Source organism: Athene cunicularia (genome assembly GCF_003259725.1).
Source record: "Athene cunicularia isolate RWA chromosome 3 unlocalized genomic scaffold, athCun1 chr3_part1, whole genome shotgun sequence".
NCBI classification, from domain to species: Eukaryota; Metazoa; Chordata; class Aves; order Strigiformes; family Strigidae; genus Athene; species Athene cunicularia.
The window spans coordinates 79,510,240-79,534,460 of NW_020799097.1; the positions used below are offsets into that span (position 1 = coordinate 79,510,240).

Consider the following 24,221-nt stretch of genomic DNA (forward strand, 5'->3'; position numbering starts at 1 on the left):
TTTTTAAAATTTACATTATAGTTGAATAAAATGTAATACTTTAAAGTGGTCTGCAGATAATTACTAAGGAGAAAAGTACATACAGCTTGTATGTAACAAGGCAAGAAAATAACATAGTCAGCAACTGAATATCTCTGATCATTGTAGTTCTTTTCCCAACCTACTGTGTCTTACCAGCTTTTTATTTCCTGTTTTATATTTTTATTTCCTGTTTTATATTTTTATTTTTGGAAAGCACTGATCTACAGCATAGATGCTGCTGCTGCAACATAAGTGGCTTTTATGTGGCAAGGGTTAAATTGTGTAGGGTTGGTGTGCAAGCATTACATGTTTGTGTGCTCTTTTTCTTCAAGGTTTTATGCTTCCCTCAGCATACAGAACATACTATATTATCTGAAGACAGTCACTTTTTTGTTGTTGTTATTTTTGCTGTGTGGACTTGTGCCTTATTTACCACAGTATCTAAATTCTGAACTCAGTGTAGAATCACTAACTTCTTCATGAGTTTTTCTGTGACACTTGTTACTGTGGTATCTAAGTACTTTCAAGGTGGTAAACAATAGTCAGTAATTTAGCCTGGAAGATGGGCAGTTGCCTTCTTCCTTTTCCAATAAATGCTTTAACTTTTTTTGGTTTGTATTTGGATGTGGGACTGCCTCTCCAGTTAATCAGCCGTTCTACTCTGTGCCCAAAAAACCTTAAACTTTAAGAAGTTTTATTCTGAAGGAGAGAAGAAAGCAAACCTTAAATTTTGTCTCATTTTGCACTGCATTGTTGTTTTACAAAGCAAAAGTCACTTAACCAGGGTATTCCTAATCACCTTAAACTTGTTTTTATTCCATCTCACTATCCCCTGCCTCCAAAAGTTCTCTGGCCCTCATGAAGTAATAAGGGAAGGAACGTAAAGAAATCTACCTTTTTTTTTTTAAGAACTTTAATGTACAAGACATAGTTACTGTTGACTCTTCTAAATGCTCAGCAGTTAGAGAAGGTCAGAAACTAAATCAAATATTGTTTGGTAACTAAGGACACTGTGATTAGGGACTGACTATAAGTCTGAATTACTTTCCCGTGAACACTCGGATCTTAAAACAGACAGGAATAACAGGGCACTGCTAACTTCAGCTGCCAAATTCTTTCTTTCTAAAATTCTGTATTTTAAATTCATTCTTGCTTTCTTCTGCATCAAACAAATTTTAAATACAGTGCTTAAAAATACCTTTTAAAGAATTCTTTTTATAGTGGAAATAGATAATTCTTAGTTTGATTTGTCTTCTGTACAACATGAATTATAGCAATTTACCTATTCTTTCTTCAAATCTAGAGACTTTGCTGTTTGTGCATTTATTGGAAGCCAAAGAGCTGTGGTTAATCACTATTCCATCTAAAAATTCTTCTTGTCAAATGTATATAAAACTAGTAAATATTGTTTGTTTTTTCTGGCATTGCTCTTGTTTGGATTAATTTCATCTCTCATAATTTGATGTGGAAATAATTTCATGTTCTTAAAGAATCAGTGTACTGAATAAAAAAACTTAAGAAAAATTAAGTCGTGTTCTATATCTATTGTTTTCATGACAGTTTCTCCATGGCTATTTTTACTAAGAGTTGTCCTGCATATGTAGTAATTCCAGTCAATACATTTTTAGTTAGTTTCAGCTTTCATGCTTTGTTCTTATTGAGCATTTAAGTAGCTAGTATAGTTTTAACAATGTGTTTGTGTTTAGAAGTTAAAAAGACTTATCATAGATAGTGTTTCCTGAAAATGCTTTCTGTGGAAGTTTTGTTTCTTTTAGTTTCTGAAGAATACCATAGGTGGGTGGTTTTTGTCTTATGTCCAGTGAGGGTTGTGAAGATTTGTGTTTTTGTGGGGTTGTATTTCAGAATACACAGTTCTGTGAGTGAAAAACTCAGTGCAGCTGTTCTTTATTACCACCAAAGAAGAGTTGCAGAATTACTGCTTTTGCTAAAGAAATTTTCCATTAGTAAAGTGTTCCTCTTCAATGATTACTCTTTGGATGTGTTACAACAACCTTTAATAAGTAATTTCATTGCCACTGTTGCCTTCTGTATTCTTCACTATCCTCTTTATGGAACCACCTAGAGAACTTGGCAACTTCAATGCAGCTACGGAGAGCTTCCAGAAGGCTTTGCTGCTAAATCATAATCATGTTCAGACGTTACAGCTCAAAGGAATGATGCTTTATCATCATGGTAGCTTAGATGAAGCACTGAAGAATTTTAAGGTAAGCAGGCCCTAATTAAATACAGAATTAAAATGTTTTACAAGGACTAGTATTCAACAAGTGCAATAAAATGGACAAATGTCAAAGTTTTTCATTCTGAGTATGTGTGTGCATTTGAACTAAATTTTTTTTTTGTGAAGGCTGTCTTAAAAAACTGTAAGGTTTTATACATCTTTTAATTAAAAATGGAATTTTGCTAAAACTAAGATAGTTTCTCTAACTATTTTATGAATTTCTGAAACCAAGCTCTGGTTGAAGTGTTTTATCTGTTCTTGTTTTGGTTTGTTTTTTTTTTAAACTAGTAATTGTGTTCTTGCTAATACTTGGTTTGAAACCTGAAGTTTTTTTCATAATCTGATGGAAGAAGGAATGTAGTCTTCTTTGTAATTTTAAGCTTAAAATAAGCATACAAAGTTCCGCTATGTATCTAATTTTTCTGAGGCATTTTCTTTGTTTTGAAAAATTCAGACTATGTTACAATTAATTTAGCTTGTAAAAGTGTTCATGTTTCCATAGGTAAACAAAATCTTGCCTCTCTTCATTGGAATTAAATAACAGCCTCCTTTTGTAGACAGAACAATAAAGGCCTATGTTAATCATATGTCCATATCCCTAAAACAAGGAATTAAATAAGATGTGGAAACAATTACATCTGAATGAGTGTGTGCATATCCCAAGGAGAACACTTAATGTGTGTTATCACACATTCACCTTCTATAACACAATCTGTGGTACTGGTGTAATTGAAAAGGTATTTCAACCTTTAAGATGGAGATGCTCTTCTAAATACATGTATTGCTAGAAGAATCAGAGCATTAATTTTTGAATGATAAATATGAATTTGCTATGTGTTTAACATATAGTAAATAGTGACTAACATAATGAAGCGTACTAGTGAAGATTATGGATGGAAGAAATGGTACTGTATATATGTTGAGCTAGCCAAAAATGACTTAATACTAATACTGTTAGGAGTATGTTTTGTCTAATTTCATTTAACTACCATTGAAACTTCTGTAGTGCTAATATCATTAGAGCAGACATGATCTGTTTTCATAACAATTAAAGTGTGATCATAAGCATATTTGCACTGGAAGTTTCTCTATTTTCCCTTTAATGAAACTGAAAATACTTTTTTTCTTACATTTGCTAACAGTTTAAGTACTCACCATCAGTTGAAAGAAAATTGTGATGGAAGTGTATCTTAATAATCAGTTAACCTTTTCATGCAGGTCTTCTGACCAAACAGGTTAGTTTATTTGAAGATACTCATTTGCGCTCTTGATTTATGGGTGCTTTGTTTCTTTTATCTCCTAGAGATGTCTACAGCTAGAACCATACAATGAAGTATGCCAGTACATGAAAGGTCTCAGCCATGTTGCAATGGGACAGTTTTATGAAGGCATAAAAGCTCAGACTAAAGTTATGTTAAATGATCCACTACCAGGTCAGAAGGCCAGCCCAGAATATCTGAAAGTGAAGTACCTCCGAGGTAAGCTGAAATTGTTTTTCTTTTTTTAAATTTTCTTAAATCCATCAAGAACCTAAAAGTGCAAGCATGCTTGTAGTTATGGCTGGTTTAAAGAAAACATACGTTTTCATGAGCACTATTGAGCATGTCTGTTTAAAAAAATGCACACTGATTTGTTCATACAGTTAAAAACTAGGGCCACAAATGAAATACACACTTCTGTATAATGGTGAAGAGTGTTGTGATACTTAGTTGAAGTAGACTTACTTCTGTCCTGGAAATTAGCTAATAGCAAAATCAAAGTATCAGAGAGTAATGACTTACTAAAGTCTTGTTGGATAACTGACAAACATAAAATCTGAGGGATTTTTTTAATGTAATTACATAAGTAGGCTGATTGTACAAACAGTATTTAATTTTATTTCTTTTCTCTAGAGTATTCTAGGTACTTGCACGCGCATTTGGATACCCCTCTTACAGAGTATAATATTGATGTAGATCTTCCTGGAAATTTCAAGGACCATTGGGCCAAAAATCTTCCTTTCCTTATAGAAAACTATGAAGAACAGCCAGGGTTACAACCACATATAAAGTGAGTAATTTTTTTATTTTTTTTTTTTTTTTTTTTTAAAAAACCTACTCCAGATGGTTTTTTCACCTTGACTTTTCAAAGTGCTATTTCAAAGCATTGGAAGAGCATAAATGTTTAATACTGTATGAAAGTGGAATTCCACTGAGTGTGTAAATCCTTTTCAAAACCATGGGGATTGGGATTGGTTTAGCTCATAAAAGAGGAACAATGGAATTTAAGATTATTTTCCTCACTTCTGTCTTGACATAATAATATTCACATAATATTGTTTCATATCTGTGGCCTTACTGATGAACTACATTTCTTTTTTTTTTTTTCTTGCAAATAATGTCAAGGAATTGATAAGTTTGAGCTGACAAATGTAGCATTACATAGCACCCTTATTACAGTTTCTTGTATGTTAAGTTGTGGAGGTTTTTTTTTGTTATAGGTGTAATTTCCTAGATACTTAATAGATTTTTTTTTAATGGCAGGTGGTTTTCACTGGGAAATAATATTTTCTGGAGTAACTTAGATAACCAGTATTTTAGGAGGAGGGTGATTTCAGTCAACAAAGCAGAGGATTTATTAGAATAGGCTAAAAAATATGTAGCTAAAGGAAAGATGACAATTTCTTCTGCTGTAAACTAGTTTCTAGATATATTTTCATGTATTCACGTTATGTGTGTAAAAAATTGCTGAGTTGTAAATTTATGGCTTTTATGTATATGGAATAGCATCCACCTTTTAGCACAAGAATCTTTTACAGAATTAAGGGAGAAGTTCCGGAGTAAGGCTTCTGGTTTCTATACATATTCTTTTCTTAGTGTTAAAAGTTCATTAGGGTAAGTGTAACACTGAAGGATAATGTATTATCTGAACTTTATTTAGTATCACTTACTATGAGTAAGTCTGAATGTGAAATACTGGTTGTGACATACATGATCTGCATTGAATTCGGTAAGACCAGGATTTTATGTGAGGTAGTGTTACTGATATGTACTGTGTGTGTTCACTGAAGTGAGAGGAGGAATGAGTGTTCTTTATATTGCTCTTAAGTATTTCTCACACAAATGTTATTGATTATCAGACAAACAAAACTGGTTTACAACTTTCAGGACTTTTGTTGACAAGTTATGTCTAATGCATGTTTTTCTCCTCTGTAAGAGATGTGTTATTTCAGAATTTTGAAAGCTATAAGCCTGACGTGCAAGAGCTCTTATGTGTAGCTGATCGTCTGGGTTCCATGATGCAGTATGAGACACCAGGATTTCTTCCAAATAAAAGAATACATAGAGGTATACTGAAAATGCTCTGTAGATTTGAATAGGGAAAACAAATTCAATGTGGTAAAAATTTAGTGCTATACCTTTGCTATCTGCAAATTAGTTTTATGCTCTGTTACTTTCAAATCAGATAAAAAGTTTAAACTGAAAATGATCATTACGCGAGAGTTTCTTGACCTAACTGGGGACTGGAAATCATGAAGCCCCAAATTTTATTGTCATTAGCAATTTTTGTCCCATAAATATATTGCATTCCTCTTTCAGTTCTCCTACCTGTATGAAAACGAGTGTTTGGTGCTAATTGGTTCTCTGGTTTTGTTGTTGTTTGTCCCTCTGTCTTCCTCCCCCACCCTCAGCCATGGGACTGGCCGCTCTAGAAGTAATGCAAGCTGTGCAGCGGACTTGGGCAAACTCAAAAGTTCGGATGAATGGGAAGACCCGACTGATGCAGTGGAGAGATATGTTTGATATTGCTGTAAAGTGGCGAAGGTAAGGGTAAAAGAAGAGAGGGAAGGAGCCTTATGTTATGGTGATGATGCATGCTTCAGTTAACCAAGGGGCTGAAGTCACAGGAGAAAATGAACACTTGCTGCCACTCTGGAACTGGAGTGTGTTCTGATAGAAGGATGTTTTAGGTACAAGGAGTGCATTTCTGAAAATACTCTATTTTTCTTTTTTAAAAGATGGAAAGAGCTGGGAATAGCATTTTCTGCTATTTCACAAAGCTGTGAAAGATCATAGGATATACTGCAGCTTAGGCTAACAAAAACTAACAATTGCAAATGCCAGCAACATAAAATGCTTATGAGTTGGGTTTTTTTATGAAAATCATACATGAATTTCAATAAAAAGTTCTTTTTTGTGATCTCTGAATTCTAGCTTTTGCCTAATATTATACTGTATGTGAAGAAATCTCAACTAAGAATGTTACCTGGAGTGAAATGTGTGCCAGTATTAATGTCCTTCATCTTTGTAGGATAGCTGATCCTGACCAGCCTGTGCTTTGGTTGGACCAAATGCCTGCCCGAAGCCTTAGCAGAGGTTTCAATAATCACATTAACTTAATCAGGTATGAGAGTTTTACCAAAGAGCCTTCCCACACACACTTAAGGGATTGTACCAAAACCTACCGGCTGTTCTTGACACAGCATATTACAGTATTGAATGTATACATGCTTATTGTTTTGCTTTAATATTCGTTTTACATTTTCTAATGCACTATTTGGGGTTTGTGCACTTCAGTTTTTCACTCATGAAGTTTCCTCTTTTTCCTGAATTTCAGTTGTACAACTGAGATATGGCAAGGTCTAACTAGGATCCAGAAGATGCATATTTTTATGTGCTGTTTTTAATTCCTACATTACCTTAAATGTAAAAACTGGAGTAGGTTTCTCACAGTTGTAATATTCCCAAATGCTGCTTCTCAAAGATAGTGGCAACAGTAGTGAAACAATGCTATTCTATTAGCTTTAATACCGATTTACAATAGAGAGGAAAAACGTTGTTCTTTCAGTTGTTTTCAGTGCAGGACAAAATAAAGCAATAATGACAAAATAAGTGACCTGTGAAAGGTAACAGTTGCACATCCAAATAAAGGTAAAATTTAAAAGATTCAACCACTGTTGTACGTTCCATCTTCTCCCATGCTGCAAGACTCGGTATTGTAGTCACAACAGTGCTACCTCTCATGAAGTGGTAGAAGTGTGAGAGACTCAGTGTGGCAACATCACTGTCAATCACAGGAGCAGAGTGTGTTTTGTAAGTAGATATGTAACCAGGTTTCATCTTGTTTTCCTTCCCCCCACCACGGGAAGTATTGAATCTTTCCACTCTGCTTTTAGATCTATTTCTTTCCTTTTTGAGTAACTGTGTGGAAAAATGAGGATAAGGGAAGCAAAGCATTCTCAAGAGTTATTTCAAGCAGAGAAAAACAGTGATATTCTAATGTTCACATACAGAAGCTGATGAAAATCTGTCTGCACTCTTCCTTCCACTCTACATAATGGACCCGAGCAGCCTCCCCTTTAGGGAGTGGTTACAATGTAGCGCTAAACTCCAGTGCAGATCAGTCCTTGCCTTGCGGGATGTGCTGCTTCCTGAATGGTCCTACGCTCAGGTTTCTGTCTTCTCTCAAGCCAAGTGTTATGGTTGGGCTCCAAACTGCTGTTTCTTCTCATTTGTACAATGCAACAGAAACCACAACAATCTGTACTTTGAGACAAGGATGTATTCCATCCATCTATTTCTTATTGGTTTTATTTTAAATGGGAGAGTAAGAGCTTAATTTCTAGGTGATCTGTGCTGGCAGAAGGGCATTCCTATAGGAACACTTGACTGCCATACTGAAAAAAATGTTGAGCATTTAGTCTGCCGCTGTACGGGATCTCTGTGTCAGCAACTCTGTTTTTCACTAGCCAAAGGACTTTACTTGTTTTCTACTCATTAGAGAATGCTAGCGAAACTCATGCTTTACTGTTCCAGCTGTTTTGGTGATTTCATAGAAATCTGAAATAAGCTTCATGAATGTTCAGAATGATAGGCCCACAGTGAATCTAATTCTGACCTTTTATTTTTGGCTCAGCCTTGACTTCTGGAGATCTCATCAGCATTTTGGTCATACTTTGTTGATAGCTAGATAGTGGTTCTCTGAAAATTACTGATTTGCATTTTTGGGGAAGGAACAAATATCACTGCCTTAGGAGTTGATCATACTTTAGTACTGGATAGTGATTGCATCTGTTTGATTCTGGAAACCTGTACTTGTTTGATCATGCTGCATCCCAAGTGATAGTTGCTTTCATTGGTCAGCTTTCTGTAGTGATCTGTTTCTGCTTTTGGATTCCCTCCCAATGATTTCATGTGAGGTGAGGGATAAAAGAAATGGATTAAGTGGTAATACCTTTTTAAAATTTATTTTTATCTTACTTTTGAAGCATGTTCTAGTCACTATGATTTCTAAATGACAATTTATTTTTAATGGACTATACAGATCTTACAATCTCCTTGCATTACTCAACTGTAAAATGTCTGCTGATTGAAGATATCAATAGGCTACAGAGCTAACACCTTTTTGTTGGTAATTGAGATCAGTTTATGGTCTTTTGACTGTTTGTCAGGAAGACATATGTTGCTTTATATTTGGCTTATAACTTGAAAGTTATTCACATAATTGTATGACTAAGTCTGAATTCTTTCTATAGCATGTCTACCTGAAAGCCAGGTGTAGCAGTAGGTTATTCAGGCTGACAAGTGGCAGCTTTCATGTTTGTTCAATATATACAAAGATATAAGCTGTTCAGTCAAATAAGAGGTGTAATAATAGCAGTTGGGTGTTCTTTTAGTACTCGTAACAGATCTAGTCATGCTGAGCTTAAGCTGTCTCTAGGTTTTATTTGGTCTAAATTGTACACTAGTAACTTCTGTGTGCAAAAAAAATACTCGAATGAGGTATCTTTTACCATAATCTTTTTCTTTAGTCAGAATTCTTTGCATTTAAAGTCCAATATTTTTCAGTGATTCCTGTGAAATGAGTTTTAGCGTGAAAGCACTAGCATTCAGTGACTGCTGAATTAAAGACTCTTTTCCAGGGTAGCAAAATGTTTGGAAAGTGTCAGAAAACAAAAACATTTTTTGTTTGTTTTGAGTCAATTTGGGGACCATTTGTTAAAGGTGTCTAAGAAACATCTTGCACTTCACAATGTTTGATAGGCTTCCAGATCTTAACATCCTTGAGATGAAAATATATTGTCTGTCACTACTTCTTCATTGGTCTGTAGACAAGTGCAATTTTGGCTTATCTCCATTCTGCCTTAAATAATCAAAGCTATGAAAGTAACCTAAGCTTTCAAAAACAAAACAAGGATTTGGGATCAGCTAAACATTAATGATAAACCCAATATTCTTATTAAAAAGTGAAGACACTGTGGAACTCTGCTACTTTTGAATTCTTGGTGATAGTGTTTATTAAACAAATAGAAAGAGTGGAGTGGGAATAAACACAAATCACTTCTGACCACTCACCAAAAGTCTTCTATTGGTACTACTGCTTCTAGATGGCCTTAAAGAATGATAGGTCTGGTTTGGATGTATTTTCCAAGGTGCCACTAAAGGAAAATCTTGTTCCTTATACTGACACGCTTCTGCCTGTTGTACAGATATTTTCTAAATACAGATGGAGAATGATGGGACGTACAACAAGGGCAAATTATGTATTTAGATTTGTCTTCATCCTTCTCCTTTCCCTACCTCCCTTTCCTATGTGCAGATATGTATATGTGTTCTAAGTCTGTTCAGTTTTTAAAGACAGATTCTGCCATTACTCTGAGACTTAAGCCTACTAAAGTGTGAGACGTTAGGGACTTAACTCCAAAAATCACTTAGAGTGGGGGAAAAAAAAGCTAGGTTCACACCTTCCTGTGATTGACAGTGGTCTTGCTTCCTCAGAGAGCGATAACGTTTGCTTTATAAAATCTTGTTTTGTAGACTGGGAGAAGAGGAAGGACTCCTACAAATGCAATAATGGTATGTAATTTTTCCTCTCAGAGTGGTTATAATCCTAGCAGCTTTTTACCAAGTTTTTAATTAATTTTTTTTTTTCTTAGTAGTCCTAGGGGGAAAAAACAACACCTTTTTAATGTTTTTATTTAACAGTTACTACTTGTAACTGTTAGAAGTCAAAGCAAAATTCCTTTAGCATAGAGGGACACAGGTGAAAAAAGAAAAACGTATATGGACTGTCAAAGCAGATCAACGTATATATTGGCAAATATGTAAACTGGAGAGTGTTGATTCTCAAAGTAAATCAATGTGCAGATTGAGAATTCTCTCCTAGTTCTGCAGTATTTGTGAGTGTAAGAAAGATTATATCCTTGTACAAATTGGTAATTGTCATATAGATAAGACTTACTGGACATGGGCACACTGAAAATGGGGAATTATGCATGAAATGCAGTTTATCAGAGAACAGCACTACTAATGATACATGAGCTTTTCCCAGTTCACTATTGAATCTGTATTCAAAATGGAGAATGGGCAATTCACCACTTCAGACAAACCTCTAGTTCTTTCCTTTAGTTTACAAAGCATCTGTGGATAAAATTCTGTCAACTATTAATGAGTAATATTTGTGTCTTAACCCTGAAATATTGGGTTGAAAAACAAGACTTTAAAAAATCTTTTCTTTTCTTTGTAGGGGACAGGTCATTAACATGCGGTACTTGGAATACTTTGAGAAAATTCTTCATTTTATCAAAGACAGGATCCTTGTTTATCATGGGTAAATTACTGATATGCTTTTTCCCTGGTTCACTCCCCTGCTAATACTGGTTTCAAATTTACATAATATTAATTTCAGAAAGTCTGATCATTATTTTCTTAATTTTAGTAAGTTCTAGTTCTCTTAGTCTATACTTGTTTTTCTTACTATTGGAAATGAAAAATGCTGTTCATTGCCATGTAAAGAAACTTAAGCTAATAGGAAAAAACACTGTGAATTGCAGTATACCTAGAAACTAATAATGGTGTTGCATTTGTACCCACAGTTTTGTCATGAGTGGGTCTCAATTCTTTCTAAAAATATGATTTGTTAAAGATGTTGGGTTTCTTCCTGGTAAAATAGAGTTTCTCTAAATATTGAGAGTAATTTATTAAATAGTAGGAGTGAGGAAAAAAGAGAAAAGAAGATACAGAAGGTAATTTTAATTGAAACTGGTGTTTGACAAGTAGTTTTAAAGGAGCAGAGAACCTTTACTACTTGTTATGTAGATGGGTTGGTAGACTTTGTCCTGGAACAGAAAGTTCTAGAATCTTGAATGAAAGAATGTGAATAAAGATAATTTGAAAATTGATCAATTTTTTTAATGACTAGAAATGTCTCCCCACCTGTGGCTCATTTGTGGCAAGAGTGTTCTGATAATGTTAAAAATTAAGGAACTCTTGTAGTTTTAAACTCCCTAATTTTTCTTTGGCCTGGTAACTTTTATTAAATATTGAGTTCTGTTTTTCAGTCTATTATGCTACTTAAATATCAAAAAATGAAAGTGCAGAAAATCCTTATAACAGTTGAAAGCATTTCAGTTTTAGAAAATTTATGATAGTTGCTCTGGGATATGTAAGTTCTGTAGTAAGTGGGGAGTCTATCCTTTATTGGGAGAAGGTTTGTTTAGAGTAAGTCAGCAGCATTTGACCTTAAACCAGAGCAATTTATGCTGTAATTTTAAAAATAATTCTGTTCTTAAAATATGGGTACAATAAATAATAAATATTAGAGCAGTAGTTCAGTAGGTTTCTTCATGATCCAGCTGTGCCTGCATCTGAAGTATTTACATACCTTTGAGGCTACACATTTTGAGAAGAATATTTTTAATGTTAACTCTATTCTTTCATCTTTCCTCATCAACAAACCCCTGCCCACACACACTCATGCAAACACTGTTTAATGCTATAGAGTGGCCAACAGCAAATGATTAAGATTAACCTGAAGTTTTTGGTTGAGATTTGAAGTGGAAAAAAAGTGAGCTGAGCTGATACAGGAGGAAATTACTTTTTGAAGAATAGGAGAGCATATGGCCAAGTATGAAGGAATTTTCAGAAAAGAAATAACTAAATAACATTTCGCTGGCTAATTAGGTTAAAGCTAGATAGATTTCCAGAAATGTTACATGTGTTCAACTGTTTCAATTCCATATTTAATTTTTTTTCCAGTGCGAATAATCCAAAAGGACTATTAGAGGTTCGGGAAGCTTTGGAAAAGGTACATAAAGTAGAAGATCTTCTTCCCATAATGAAGGTAAATTCAAGAAAAATTTCAAAATATGATTAAAAAAAATATTACGGGAGATATCCAGTTCCTCAGAATAAACATTGTGTAAGCTTAAAATTAATAACTCGAAACACTAACTCAGGCTATTTTGAATTTGAACATGTAGGGCATGACCTTCCCTTTGTTATATGGAGATTTGAAAGGCTTGGCCTAACTGTGAATTGGTAAAGAAATGATGGGAAAATAGAATGTTGAATGTAATTCTTTGAAGCCAGCCTTATCAACTGGGAGGGTAGATACACCATAATGGGCTCACAGTATGCAGGTACAGTATGAAGGAAAAAATTGAAGATGTGTGTCTGAAAGATTAGGAACACAGAAGCTCTTTTTCTTAGCTTTATTGATGTAGGTCAGTACATGTGGAGCTAGCAGGGAGAAATGAGGGAATAGTTGCCCTTAGTGACTGATAGCTGATCTGAAACAAAATCTTGGTTTATGTTCTTGTGCTTTGGAAGACTGTCGGAAAAGGAGTGGGGAAACCTGCAGGTTTTATTTCTGGAGGTGGTCTTTGTAGAAAGGCTTTGGATATATGACATGCAGAATGATTTATACTCTTATCTTGACTTAAGTAATAAGACTTGAGCTGGTTTTAAGTAAAAGGTCTTCCCTTACTCCCCCAAATTAATCTAAATAGGATGAGAAGTATGTATTTGGGTTTGGGGGAACATTGTTACAAAGTATTTCTTCTTAAAGGATTAGACAGGATTTTACTTAGAATGGAGTAAAATTTGGGGAGAAACAGTCATTCTGAATAGAGACAAACTCATTGCTTTCTTATCAGGTGTGTCCACATTGCAATTTCATATCTGAGAGCTGATGGATTGCCGTAGAACAGAGCTCTCTGAAGATATATTGCTGCTACTATTGATAGACTGTTGGGGTTGGGATTTGTTCATGGTGGTAGTGCTCACTCGTGCACTACAGATATCTTTACAGAAGCTACATGGTTCAAGCACTAAATTTTTCTAATATAAGTGTCTTCAGAGAACATACCATAATTTTAGAGGTCCTTTTTATATTGCTGTCTTGAAAGATGAAGACAAGTGGATACTAACTGAAGCTAAACAAAAACTTGTGATGAAGTAGTACATGTTGGGGTAGGTAGGCAATTAAGTGTTCCCTACTGACACACAAATGTGCAAATAGTGTCCTGTAAAGGACCTGATACGGCTACTGTTGAACTGTAGGCCAGAAAAGTGCTATTAGTGGAGTTAAAAATACAGGTTACTCCAAGAGAATTATGAAAATATATAAACATAGTGGACTACATGACTTAAAAATAAATGTCTCATGTGGCAGCAAATATTCTTCCTGTTCTTCATAACCTGTGCATTTTGCTCTGGTTTGAATCTCCTGTATCCCATTCGGAATTGTATCAAAGTGGAATGCTGTCTCTCATTAGAGGCTTTTAGATTTGCTTCTTTAAAATAAATGTAAATTTTCTTTAAACAAAACATCCTGGATCACAAGTTCTATCTTAAAATAAATAATTGCCTGAGTAATTCATTCAACAGTGTTGCATAATAGTCATTAAAAGTGCCTGTATAAAACAAAGGTCTGCTGATATTAACTTAATTTTGTTATTTGGGTACTTGGGGAATGTTGTATGTCAAAAGCTGGGCTTTTGGCTTTATTTAAATACGGTTTTGCCTGGTTTATACAACCCTGGCTACAGTATTACACTTGGATAATGTAGCTTTGTAAAATTTTAAAACTTTGATATTTTTCCTTCTGATGAGGATAAACATTAATTGAAGCTGCATCACAGTTAAGAAATTGTTGATGTGAGCTGTATTCTGGAATCCACACTTGGCCTAATGCGGCTACTTCTTAGTCTAAACATAAAACAGGCTCTCACATTCCTGCTTTTACATTTACATTGTTACACCAGAAGGTTACCATCAACATGCAACTTGTGGAGAACTCTGTACAACTCAGTCTTGTACAGTTGCTTTACATAAATAGTGTTGCTTTATATTTGCTATGTAGTTATGAAGTTGAATGTCAACTTGCCTCATTCAATATTTATAAATTCTATACAGTAGGAAATAAAGTATAAATGAAATAATGTAGTTGACAGTGACTCTTTGTCCTGTTCACTCAGTTTGTCCATTTTCATTTCTGCTCCATGTATTTGAGGCATTTCAAAACAATAGCTAGGCAATCTGTCCATTCTAATGTTAACTATTTTTTTTCTTTTGAAAGCAGTTTAACAGTAAAACAAGAGATGGGTTTACTGTGAACACAAAAGTCCCCAGCCTCAAGGATCAAGGAAAAGAATATGATGGATTCACAATTACAATTACAGGAGATAAGTATGTTTGCTATTTTCCAGGGTTCAGGGACATTAATGATGAAGTATTAGTAATTAATTTTCTCAAATGCCACTTCTACTTGCATAAAGTGGGTTTTGTTTTTCACTGAAAAATTTGTTCATTTGAGGCCGCCTGAGTCCTGTTGTGTTCCCTAACAAAGAGGGAATATGGGTAACATTGATAGAGTAGGCTCAATTGAGATGATTCTCTAACATACAGCATGAAAGTGAAGAGAGAACTTGTTATTCATCTTAGACTATAAAATGCCTGAAAGGGAGAAATATTCAAAATCTCTGTCTTTACCCATATCTAAATATACTTCTTGTTGTGAGACCTTGTCTGTTACCGAGACTGAAAAGTCCTGAATGGAATGGAAATTTCTGTAATCTAAGAATGGGACTCATCTATTTAGATTGCTGGCCTTTTTTTAAATGTATGTTTTTATGATGTTTGCTGACCTTCTGTCTGCAAATGACAATTTAGATGGTACCTTGAATATGTGAGGACACAATCATGAGCCTGTGGGCCACTCTTTAGGTGAGATAGTAAATTTCTCCCTTTATGGATACTGGCTCCTTACTGAAAAATGAACATTAATCTGAAGTTTAGAAGTTCTGTCCTACTAACTAAAAACTTTGGCTTATGGGATTTAAAATTCTGTGCACTGAAATTTTTCCCAGAACTTGTGTGCTTCCAACGAGTGACATGGAAGCCAAACTTCTCTTCTACAATGTAGAATATATCTCTTAGTTTTTAATTTTACATTCTAACTCATATGCCTATATACAGTGAAATGGCATTAAATATATGGCCTCTGCCTTTGGGGAAAATATTTTGGTATTGGTAAAATGGTCTTTGTTCTGCACAAACTTTGTTCTGTATCAGTAAGTCTGTTTTGATCCATAGTTTGTAACTATGCTTTTATACCAAAAGAATTCCATTTTGGTAATTTAAGAGTTAACAAAATACACTTCTATATGGAAATCTTAAGTTCACAAAGAGACTTTAAAATTTCATATTTCTTACATTTTTTACCTATGCTTTAAGTGAAATGCTAATGCTTGTTGGGTGTTCTTCAATGAAAATACTTCATTAGACAGCAATCTATGTATTTGTTTGGACAAACTTGCAATGTGACAAAACATTTTAAATTCAGTGAATTTTATTTTATTTTTTTAACTAAAAGGGAGGCAATGCACATAATCTGCTTAAGGAGAAATTATAGGAATTTAACTGTAGTACATCTATAACCCTGGATATTAGATTATGCATCAAATTCTGTTAAAAAAAAAAATCTTACCTCCTTTTATGTTTCATCTGCTTGATAGAGTGGGGAACATATTATTTTCAGTAGAAACTCAGACAACAGAAGAGAGAACACAGCTGTATCATGCAGAAATAGATGCACTATATAAGGATCTGACAGCTAAAGGAAAAATTCTAATTCTGTCTGCAGAGCTGGGGGTAAGGCTGTTTTAATGGAAATTATGAATTCCATGATAAAATTCCATTATGTTTTTCTACCTTCTGTTTAACAGTCATTGTAATGATTTCTGATGAGATCTTAAGTATTAAAATCAATTGCTTGCTTAAACCCAGTATAACAAACACAAAGTTGACATAATTCTGTTACTTTAAAATTTGCTTGAAATTTGCTATGCTTTGCTGCAGAATCACAGAATCATCTAGGTTGGAAAAGACCTTGAAGATCATCCAGTCCAACCATTAACCTAACACTGACAGTTCCCAACTACACCATATCCCTCAGCACTAAGTCAACCCAACTCTTAAACACCTCCAGGGATGGGGACTCCACCACCTCCCTGGGCAGCCCATTCCAACACCTAACAACTCCTTTTGGAAAGAAATGCTTCCTAATACCCATTCTGAACTTTCCCTGGTGCAAGTTGAGGCCATTCCCTCTTGTCCTATCACTCGTTACTTGGTTAAAGAGGCTCATCCCCAGCTCTCTGCAACCTCCTTTCAGGGAGCTATAGAGGGCGATGAGGTCTCCCCTCAGCCTCCTCTTCTCCAGACTAAACCCCTCCAGTTCCCTCAGCCGCTCCTCCTACGACTTGTGCTCCAGACCCTGCACCAGCTGCGTTGCCCTTCTCTGGACACGCTCGAGTCGTTCGATGTCCTTTTTGTAGTGAGGGGCCCAAAACTGAACACAGGAATCGAGGTGCGGCCTCACCAGTGCTGAGTACAGGGGTCAGATCCCTTCCCTGTCCCTGCTGGCCACGCTATTGCTGACACAAGCCAGGATGCCATTGGCCTTCTTGGCCACCTGGGCACACTGTTCAGCCGGCAGTAACAGAGTCCAGAAAAAGGTCTCAATTATCACAGTGTGTTCCTTTATTTTCTTATTTTTTTTTAATTTTTCTCATGGGTCTGTGTTCACTGTTTCATCATCCTTCTAAGCACTGCTTAGGATTTGGCTTGTGTTGGTTACATATAAGATGAGAAGTAACACGAATTCATGAGAAACCCTAGAACTGTGTTTGGGTTGATTCATATTGCAGCGACAATCTGACTACATTTTGAGCTTGTGCTTTCCGTTTTTCATCCTTTAACACAGTGTAGAAGAACTGTGTTTCACCAAAATTTTGAAGATGTAACAAAATACTTTGCTTAGACATCTGTTAATCAGACTTCAACTTGTCATCTTGACACTTTTCACATTTGAAATTGGTCTTAAAAAAAAAATAATCACAGTACTGTGAGACTTTCCAATATGTGTTCCTTTATATGGTATTACCTGGCTATTAATTCTTTAATTCACTTTTTTCTCTCGATTAGGAAGTAGATGCTGTTTGCAACTTGATCCTGTCATTAGTTTATTACTTCTATAATTTAATGCCACTTTCAAGAGGATCTAGGTTAGTGATTTCTTTATAATATGTGTTATCTTGGATGAACACTGTAAAATGTCCATGTGTTGCAGTATCTTAATATTTTTTTAATATTAAAAAAAGCTAAAAAAGCTCTGTGTTGAGCTCTGTGTCTTGCAGTCTTTCATTTTATGCTGCCATGACGATGGATAGTGACAGTGCTGTTTTAAAAGCTAGTTTGTAATTGCTGATGGTAAATATTCATAGCTGCATGTATATTTAAAATTATGAGTATTCTGTATTCATAGACTTCAGCTCACAGATTGAAGTGTCATTTTGAAATTGTAATGATTGGGTTCCTATTCCATACTGTGTTACACTAATTTCACTCAAGAAGCTTTACTAAAGCATGTATTTAAGATCTCAAAGTATATTTAATAACTTCTAAAAATAAATTGCACTAAAATATTAGTCATTTATTGCAACTGTTAGGGTCACCAAATGAAACCCTACAATAAAGCCTCATATGTCACAGATCTGTTCAACTGAAATTCTAGTTTAATTCAAACCTGGCTACATTTAAGACTATTATGAATGTGTGTCCCACAAAGCACTAAAGACCTTTAAGCTTATTATTAAACGCAGTTCAGTAGAAAATGAAATTTTAAAAATCCTGAGTCTGAAGGCATCAGACTTTGCCTTTATTTTACAGAATAAAAAAAATAGCAGAAATTCTGTCTCGAGTTTCACAACTAAAGAAAAAATAATTTTAAAAAGAGGCAACTGAACAGCTTTACAGTGCCACTAGCTCTGTTGCAGTAGAGTTTATAAACTCTTCTGAGCTACATCTGAGCTTCTTGGGAACAGGAGCTTGCTTTGTTTTCAGCTCTGTGGAGTCTTAAGAATTCGTAAGTCTGAAATGATAATAGCTGTAGAAACAGTACTCTTCAGCAGTTAAACTTCATAGGATCTTAACTTCATTCCAGTGGTGTTGAAAGGTAACAGTAACACTTTTCAAGTGTTTCATGCTTGTTTTTACTTAAATAACTAGCACAGTAATTTTTACTAGCCTTCTATGAAACTACTGTATTCTATTTGTGTTGTAGTCTAAAATAGCATTTATGGAAAGACTTTTACAGTACTTTGTTGATTTTGATTTTTTTTTTTTTAGTGTGATAGCTTATTCAGTGATCATGGGAGCCCTAATGGCAAGTGGAAGAGAAGTATCAGGAAAAATTCCTAAAGGAAAGGCAAGTATCAAAATACACTGGTTCAGTCTTGATGGGGGGAGTAATACTTGAAAATGTGAGGAAGGAGCTGTAAGAATGAACAGAAGTTGCACACTTGTTTACTGGGATGGGTTAGCTTCATACTGTGATGTCTTGCAGCCTGAGAGTTTTGAAAACGTCATTGCTGTTCTGACAGCAGGTGAGACCTAGGGATAGTATGTGCAACGGTTCTGGTTAGTCGAATTTTAGCAGTCTCTGTTCCACAGTAATCACATGTTTGTAACTGAAGCATTTGTAGTGTGCCGAGCTGCTCTTTCCAACTTTATTTGAGAAGGGTTCCAAGAATACTTAGGCAGAATTAGTGACTCTTCTAGCATACAGCAGAAATTTGCTGTCCTGCTCTCAATGTATTCCAGAGTGTTTAGGATTTAGTAAGTAGAAATGGATTTGCAACTTCTCTTGATTTCTGCTTAATTTAAAATAAGTCCTAGTTTTTAAGTGACTACATTTGAATATTATACCACCTCACTCAATAAAGGGTTTCCCTTTCTTTATTCAACTATTGATCTCCTAGTGGCATTACCTCTTCAGCATGAAAGGAGTGAGAGCACCTCTGTCTCTTTAATGTAATATTAAAAGAATTAATGAAATTCCAGTGAAAATCCAAACTGTTGAAGAAAACACCCTGCGTGAATAACTGAAGAAAGAGCAACTTTCCCTTTAGTTCTAGAAAGTCGTGAAAACAATTAAGTTTGTCCTTTCAGTACAATAATCTCCTAGTAGCTTTTAGAAGCAAAAATTGCTCTTGCTTAGTAGCAAGAAGGCTTCCTTTTCAGTATGCTGTTAAGCTGGTATCTTCTGTGGGAGTTCAAACTAAGGTAAAAGAATTATGTGGGTTTTCTTATGCATCTTCTTAGGATTTAATAAGGTAGTGCATTTTGCTGACTGATTTTTAGCAGGTAAGCAGAGTTTCTGGATTACTGAAAAGCAGGATTTCTGATTTACAGGAAGCTTTGTGGACATTTTTACATTTGAGGTTTTTTTTCCTGTAACAGAATGCCTGAATTGGAAAAAAATAAATTATTTAGGAAAATATTCACCAGCTTGAAGAAATTGTTTTCCCCAGTTGAATGAAATTGGGATTATTCACTCCCCAATTCCTTAGAAGGGTATTTCTGGTCCCAAGCTTATGACAGTGTGCATTATCAGACTGCTCTGAAGACAAAGGTACCCAACAGTTTAGAGTCCTGCTGTTGCCTGGCAGGAACAGAAAATTTTAGTGCCCGGCATGCCTGCTGACTTCCAGACTGGTGATCAGGGATAAAGTAGTCTGGGCACAGACTAGTTAGTAAGCTTACTTCTGTCTTATCAAGAATGTAGGGGGCATGCTCTCATAACCTTTCCTTCAATTCAGCCAAAGTTCACTGAACCACAAATGTGTCAGCTTAAATGATTCAGTACTAGTGAACTAATATTTTTGACTGAAGGTTGTTTTGCTGAAAACTTAATTTAACTGTAGATACAAAGTTGCACAGAGTTCTTGGTTATATGTAGTCAAACTACTGAAAAACACCTACATTTTGCAGAATGCAGTATGGAGAAATGAGAAATATCCCCATTTTATTTGGACATTATAATAAAAGGACTGAAGACAGTATTTTCTGGAACTGACTCAGTATAAACACCTTGTTGAAAGATAAAAAAAATAACTGAATTTTGTCTCAAAAGGAAGGATATGTTTTTAGAGTCAAATATATGTTAACAATATTTGAGGATTAACTTCCTGAAATTAGAGAACTTAAAACTTCTCTAATTTCTTAATATCTTTTTTATTTTATTTTCAGCTGGTTGATTTTGAAGCAATGACAGCACCAGGATCTGAAGCCTTTAGCAAAATAGCAAGAAGCTGGATGAATCTAAAAAGGTAAATCTTTTTGTTTGGATGAGGGGTGGGGAAATAAAATATGAAAGATTTTGTATGTCACATTCAAACCTATACTAAAAAAATGTTAATTAGAAATTATGAGTTTAATAAATGATTCTATGGGGTTTTAATGCTGTTTAGGAAATGATAAAATTTGAATTTACTAACAGTAGTTTATTTCTAGTCTAACAGAGTAGTTAGTAGTTTAGACATTCAGTCATATGAGTGTTACCCTCTGAGAAAATTATTTTGGTAAATATTTTCTTCGTTTTGTCCAGTGGTGTCAAATTTGCCTTTTTTTTAATCATTAGTAAATCTGGTAATTGAGTGGATAAAACAAGGGAAAATTTTAACTTGTTGTTTTTTTCCATTCTTATGGATCTTTTCAAACCATATATCAAAAGTCATTTATTTATACTTGAGTGCTATTTTAATTGGGAGAATAAGTATTTTCAAAGTAGATGGAATTTTCAAATATAGAGAATTATGTTACTTAGTACAACTGCATGACTCTTGTAAAGTGCTTTAAAATTTTGATTTTCACATTAATTGATTTTTGAGTATTGAACACATTAATTCCATGTCAATATGATGAATCTGGTGCATTTGATTTGTCCCTCAGTGGTTATTCCCCATACAAAATGTAAAAATCGGGCCAGAGACAAAACCAGTTTTAGTATCCTTCAAGTCAGGGTCAAGACACTTAAAGGGTGGTGAGAGAACTGGCCAATGTCCTTACTAGGCCATCTGTAATCTCTGAAAGGTTGTGCACATCCGTGGACATTCTTGCTGACTGCAGGAAAGGAAATCTTGCATCCATCTTCAAGAAGGCTGGAAGAATGACACAGGGAAACTATAGGCTGGTCAGCCTCACTTGGGTCCCTGGGAAAGTCATGAAATGAGTCCTCTAGGAAACCATTTCAGGGTATATGAAAGAGAGGGTGACTGGGGACAGTCAGCGTAGGTTTAACAAATGTTGTGTGGGCCGGTATGATTGCTTTCTGTGATAAAATGACTAGATTTGGGGATGAGGAGAGAGCAATTGATGATATTTATTTTTACTTCATCAAGGACTCCCACAATAGTCTCATACCAAGATAGCACATTGTGGTCTAGATTAATGGACATCTAGATCGGTAAAAAGGTGTTTGGATAATCAGATTTAGGGGGTACTCAGCACTTTAGACCACACCTAGCATACTGCATCCAGTTTGGGGGCAGCTGTAGTAAAGACTACGATAAACTGGAGCAAATTCAGTAGAGAGCCACCAGGATGGCTGGGGGCTGGAGCACATGCTTTGGCAGGAGTGGATTGGGCTTGTTCAGCCTAGAGGAGAGAAGGCTTTGCCCTAACAGCAGCTTTGCAGTACCTGTGAGTATTGGGAAAATGGAGCCTGGCAGTGCTTGGTAGGAGGACAAAAGGCAATATGCATGACGAGGTTCAGACTGAGCATAATCTTTTCACCCTGAGGGTAGTCAAGCAGCAGAGCAGGCTGCCCAGAGAGGCTGTACAGTTTCCATCCATGGAAATTTTCAAGACCTGACAGGATAAAGCCCTGACAGCCTGGTCTGCCTTTGCAGTTGACCTGGATGTTAGATCACAGACCTCCTGAGGTTTGGTCCAACCTGAGTTATTCTGAAAGCCTGAGGAACTCTGCAGCTGCTGTTAGTGCTGAATATCTCATACTGATAAGTGTTGTTTAACTTCATTATCAGTGGTTCTCAGCCTGGCCAAGTTTACTGGACTATAAAATCTCTTCCTAAATGAAGAAGGCTGTTAAGAAGTTACAAGGACATCTTTGTCAGACTCAGGCTAAGAATCTACATGTAACTGTAGTCAAATTCAGCATTTATTAAGGAGTGACATTTTTAAACTACAGTGTAGCAATTTGCAGTTTTTATTAAAAGTAGTCTCCACAAATATTGTGACTTGGTTGTCTTGGAAATATAAAATATTTATGGTTCCCACATTTTTTTGCTGTAACTCTCTTTTTTTTTTTTTTTTTTTTTTTTTTTTTTTTTAAGACTTATCTTTACCAAAAAGGAACTTCTCTCTTGGGAGCAAAGTCAGCTTAAGCCATTTCAACCTACCTGTGTGTTTCTGACCCTTTCAGTTGTACTGTTGAAGTTTGTGGGAGTCCATAGCAAACCAGATCAGGGAACTGATTTGTGTTAAAAATAAACTTGCCAAAACCACGATTATTTTTTAACTGAGACCTTTTCATAGCATAGACCCACTGATAGTATTGCTAGCTCAAATGAGAGATGTATAATGGGTAAGGAATAAATCAGAGTGGAGAAAATGCTGAAGTTGGCTTTGCTTGATGTGGAGAAAAATATCTGTGGGACCACAGTCCAAAGGACTTGAGGTAATAATATGAAGGTAATTAACCTGCGTGGCTAAATTTATCTGTGGTAGAAGAATAATAATGGGTAAGTAAGGCTTGAAAACTTTTAGCAAAAAAATTTTGCTTTAACTTCTGCCACTTCCAAAGGCTCTTTTATGTAGTCATTATTTTCATTCTCTGTAGTGAGTGAGGAGTGATGAGAAACAAGAGCTGGTTGTGGGCAACAGATTCTTGACTTCAGGTCCCAAATTTGTTGGAGAAGGGGATGAAGTGAGATATAAGCTGATGTGTTAACTTCCAGGTAAATCATGAGTCTCAGCAAAAGATAAATAATACTTTTTTTTCTCCTCTTTCAGTATTTCACCTTCTTACAAGAGCCTACCATCAGTATCAGAGACTTTTCCAACCCTGAGAACGATGATTGAAGTACTAAATACAGACTCATCTCATTGTTTAAAAAAAACGATAGTTGTTGTATAATTTATACAAATAAAAGGCCAAGAGGTTCTGCTTCATAAATTATTTTGAAGGTGAAACCATGGTCAGAATGGTTTGGTTTGGTTTGTTTTTTTTTAATAGAGTAAACTTACTTGAGTAGTTACCACTAGAATAAAAAGAATCTGTCTGTGACTAACAAGATTAAAAAGGGAAAAAAATAGAACAGCTGATTTCTTGTATTGAGACATACTCTTAACAGGAAATACAGTTGTTCAGGGGCCAAACTGAAGAGCAATGAAACTTGGTCACAGTTATGATCTGAAGATACTGCAGGTGAAAAATTATTTTTTTTTAAAAAAGATAAAAGTAATCTGCATTGGAAATACCACTATACTACTTCCCATTTGGTGGTTTGGTTTTGGGGCTTTTTTAAAAAAGCTTGTGTATTCTGCATGGAAAACTTCATGAGCTGTACATGTGTGAGTAATTGGTAAATACACAGGCATTTACTATAGTGCAATCCAGTGGAGGAACAGATGTCAGCTTAAAAGAATGGGTTTTGGGAAAACATCATTTGGAAACAAAAACAAACAAATGACATGTGGAGTTAGGCTCTTGGTGAGTAAATGTCAGAAACACATCAAGAACATCAGTCTCCAAGTACCCTTTGGTGGTGGTGGTGGTTGGCAAAAGATATCAATGGATTGACAGTGTATTGAGAGAGCTAGGGCTCCTTGAGTTG

The 24,221-nt window shown here is 35.3% G+C and overlaps 1 protein-coding gene across 1 annotated transcript in view; it reads left to right on the forward strand.

Annotated features, from left to right (window-relative positions):
* The window catches only part of TTC13 (tetratricopeptide repeat domain 13), a 48,067-nt gene extending 24,491 nt beyond the window's left edge, over positions 1–23,576 (forward strand). The window contains exons 10-23 of the mRNA XM_026844574.1: positions 2,105–2,246; positions 3,564–3,738; positions 4,153–4,309; positions 5,456–5,586; positions 5,931–6,063; positions 6,551–6,643; positions 10,766–10,849; positions 12,277–12,361; positions 14,600–14,709; positions 16,038–16,173; positions 17,509–17,588; positions 18,712–18,790; positions 20,614–20,693; positions 23,398–23,576. Coding sequence (XP_026700375.1) covers positions 2,105–2,246; positions 3,564–3,738; positions 4,153–4,309; positions 5,456–5,586; positions 5,931–6,063; positions 6,551–6,643; positions 10,766–10,849; positions 12,277–12,361; positions 14,600–14,709; positions 16,038–16,173; positions 17,509–17,588; positions 18,712–18,790; positions 20,614–20,693; positions 23,398–23,521 — 1,609 coding nt within the window. The 3' untranslated portion in view covers positions 23,522–23,576. The remainder of the gene's footprint in view (positions 1–2,104; positions 2,247–3,563; positions 3,739–4,152; positions 4,310–5,455; positions 5,587–5,930; positions 6,064–6,550; positions 6,644–10,765; positions 10,850–12,276; positions 12,362–14,599; positions 14,710–16,037; positions 16,174–17,508; positions 17,589–18,711; positions 18,791–20,613; positions 20,694–23,397) is intronic.
* The last annotated feature ends 645 nt before the right edge of the window (positions 23,577–24,221 follow it).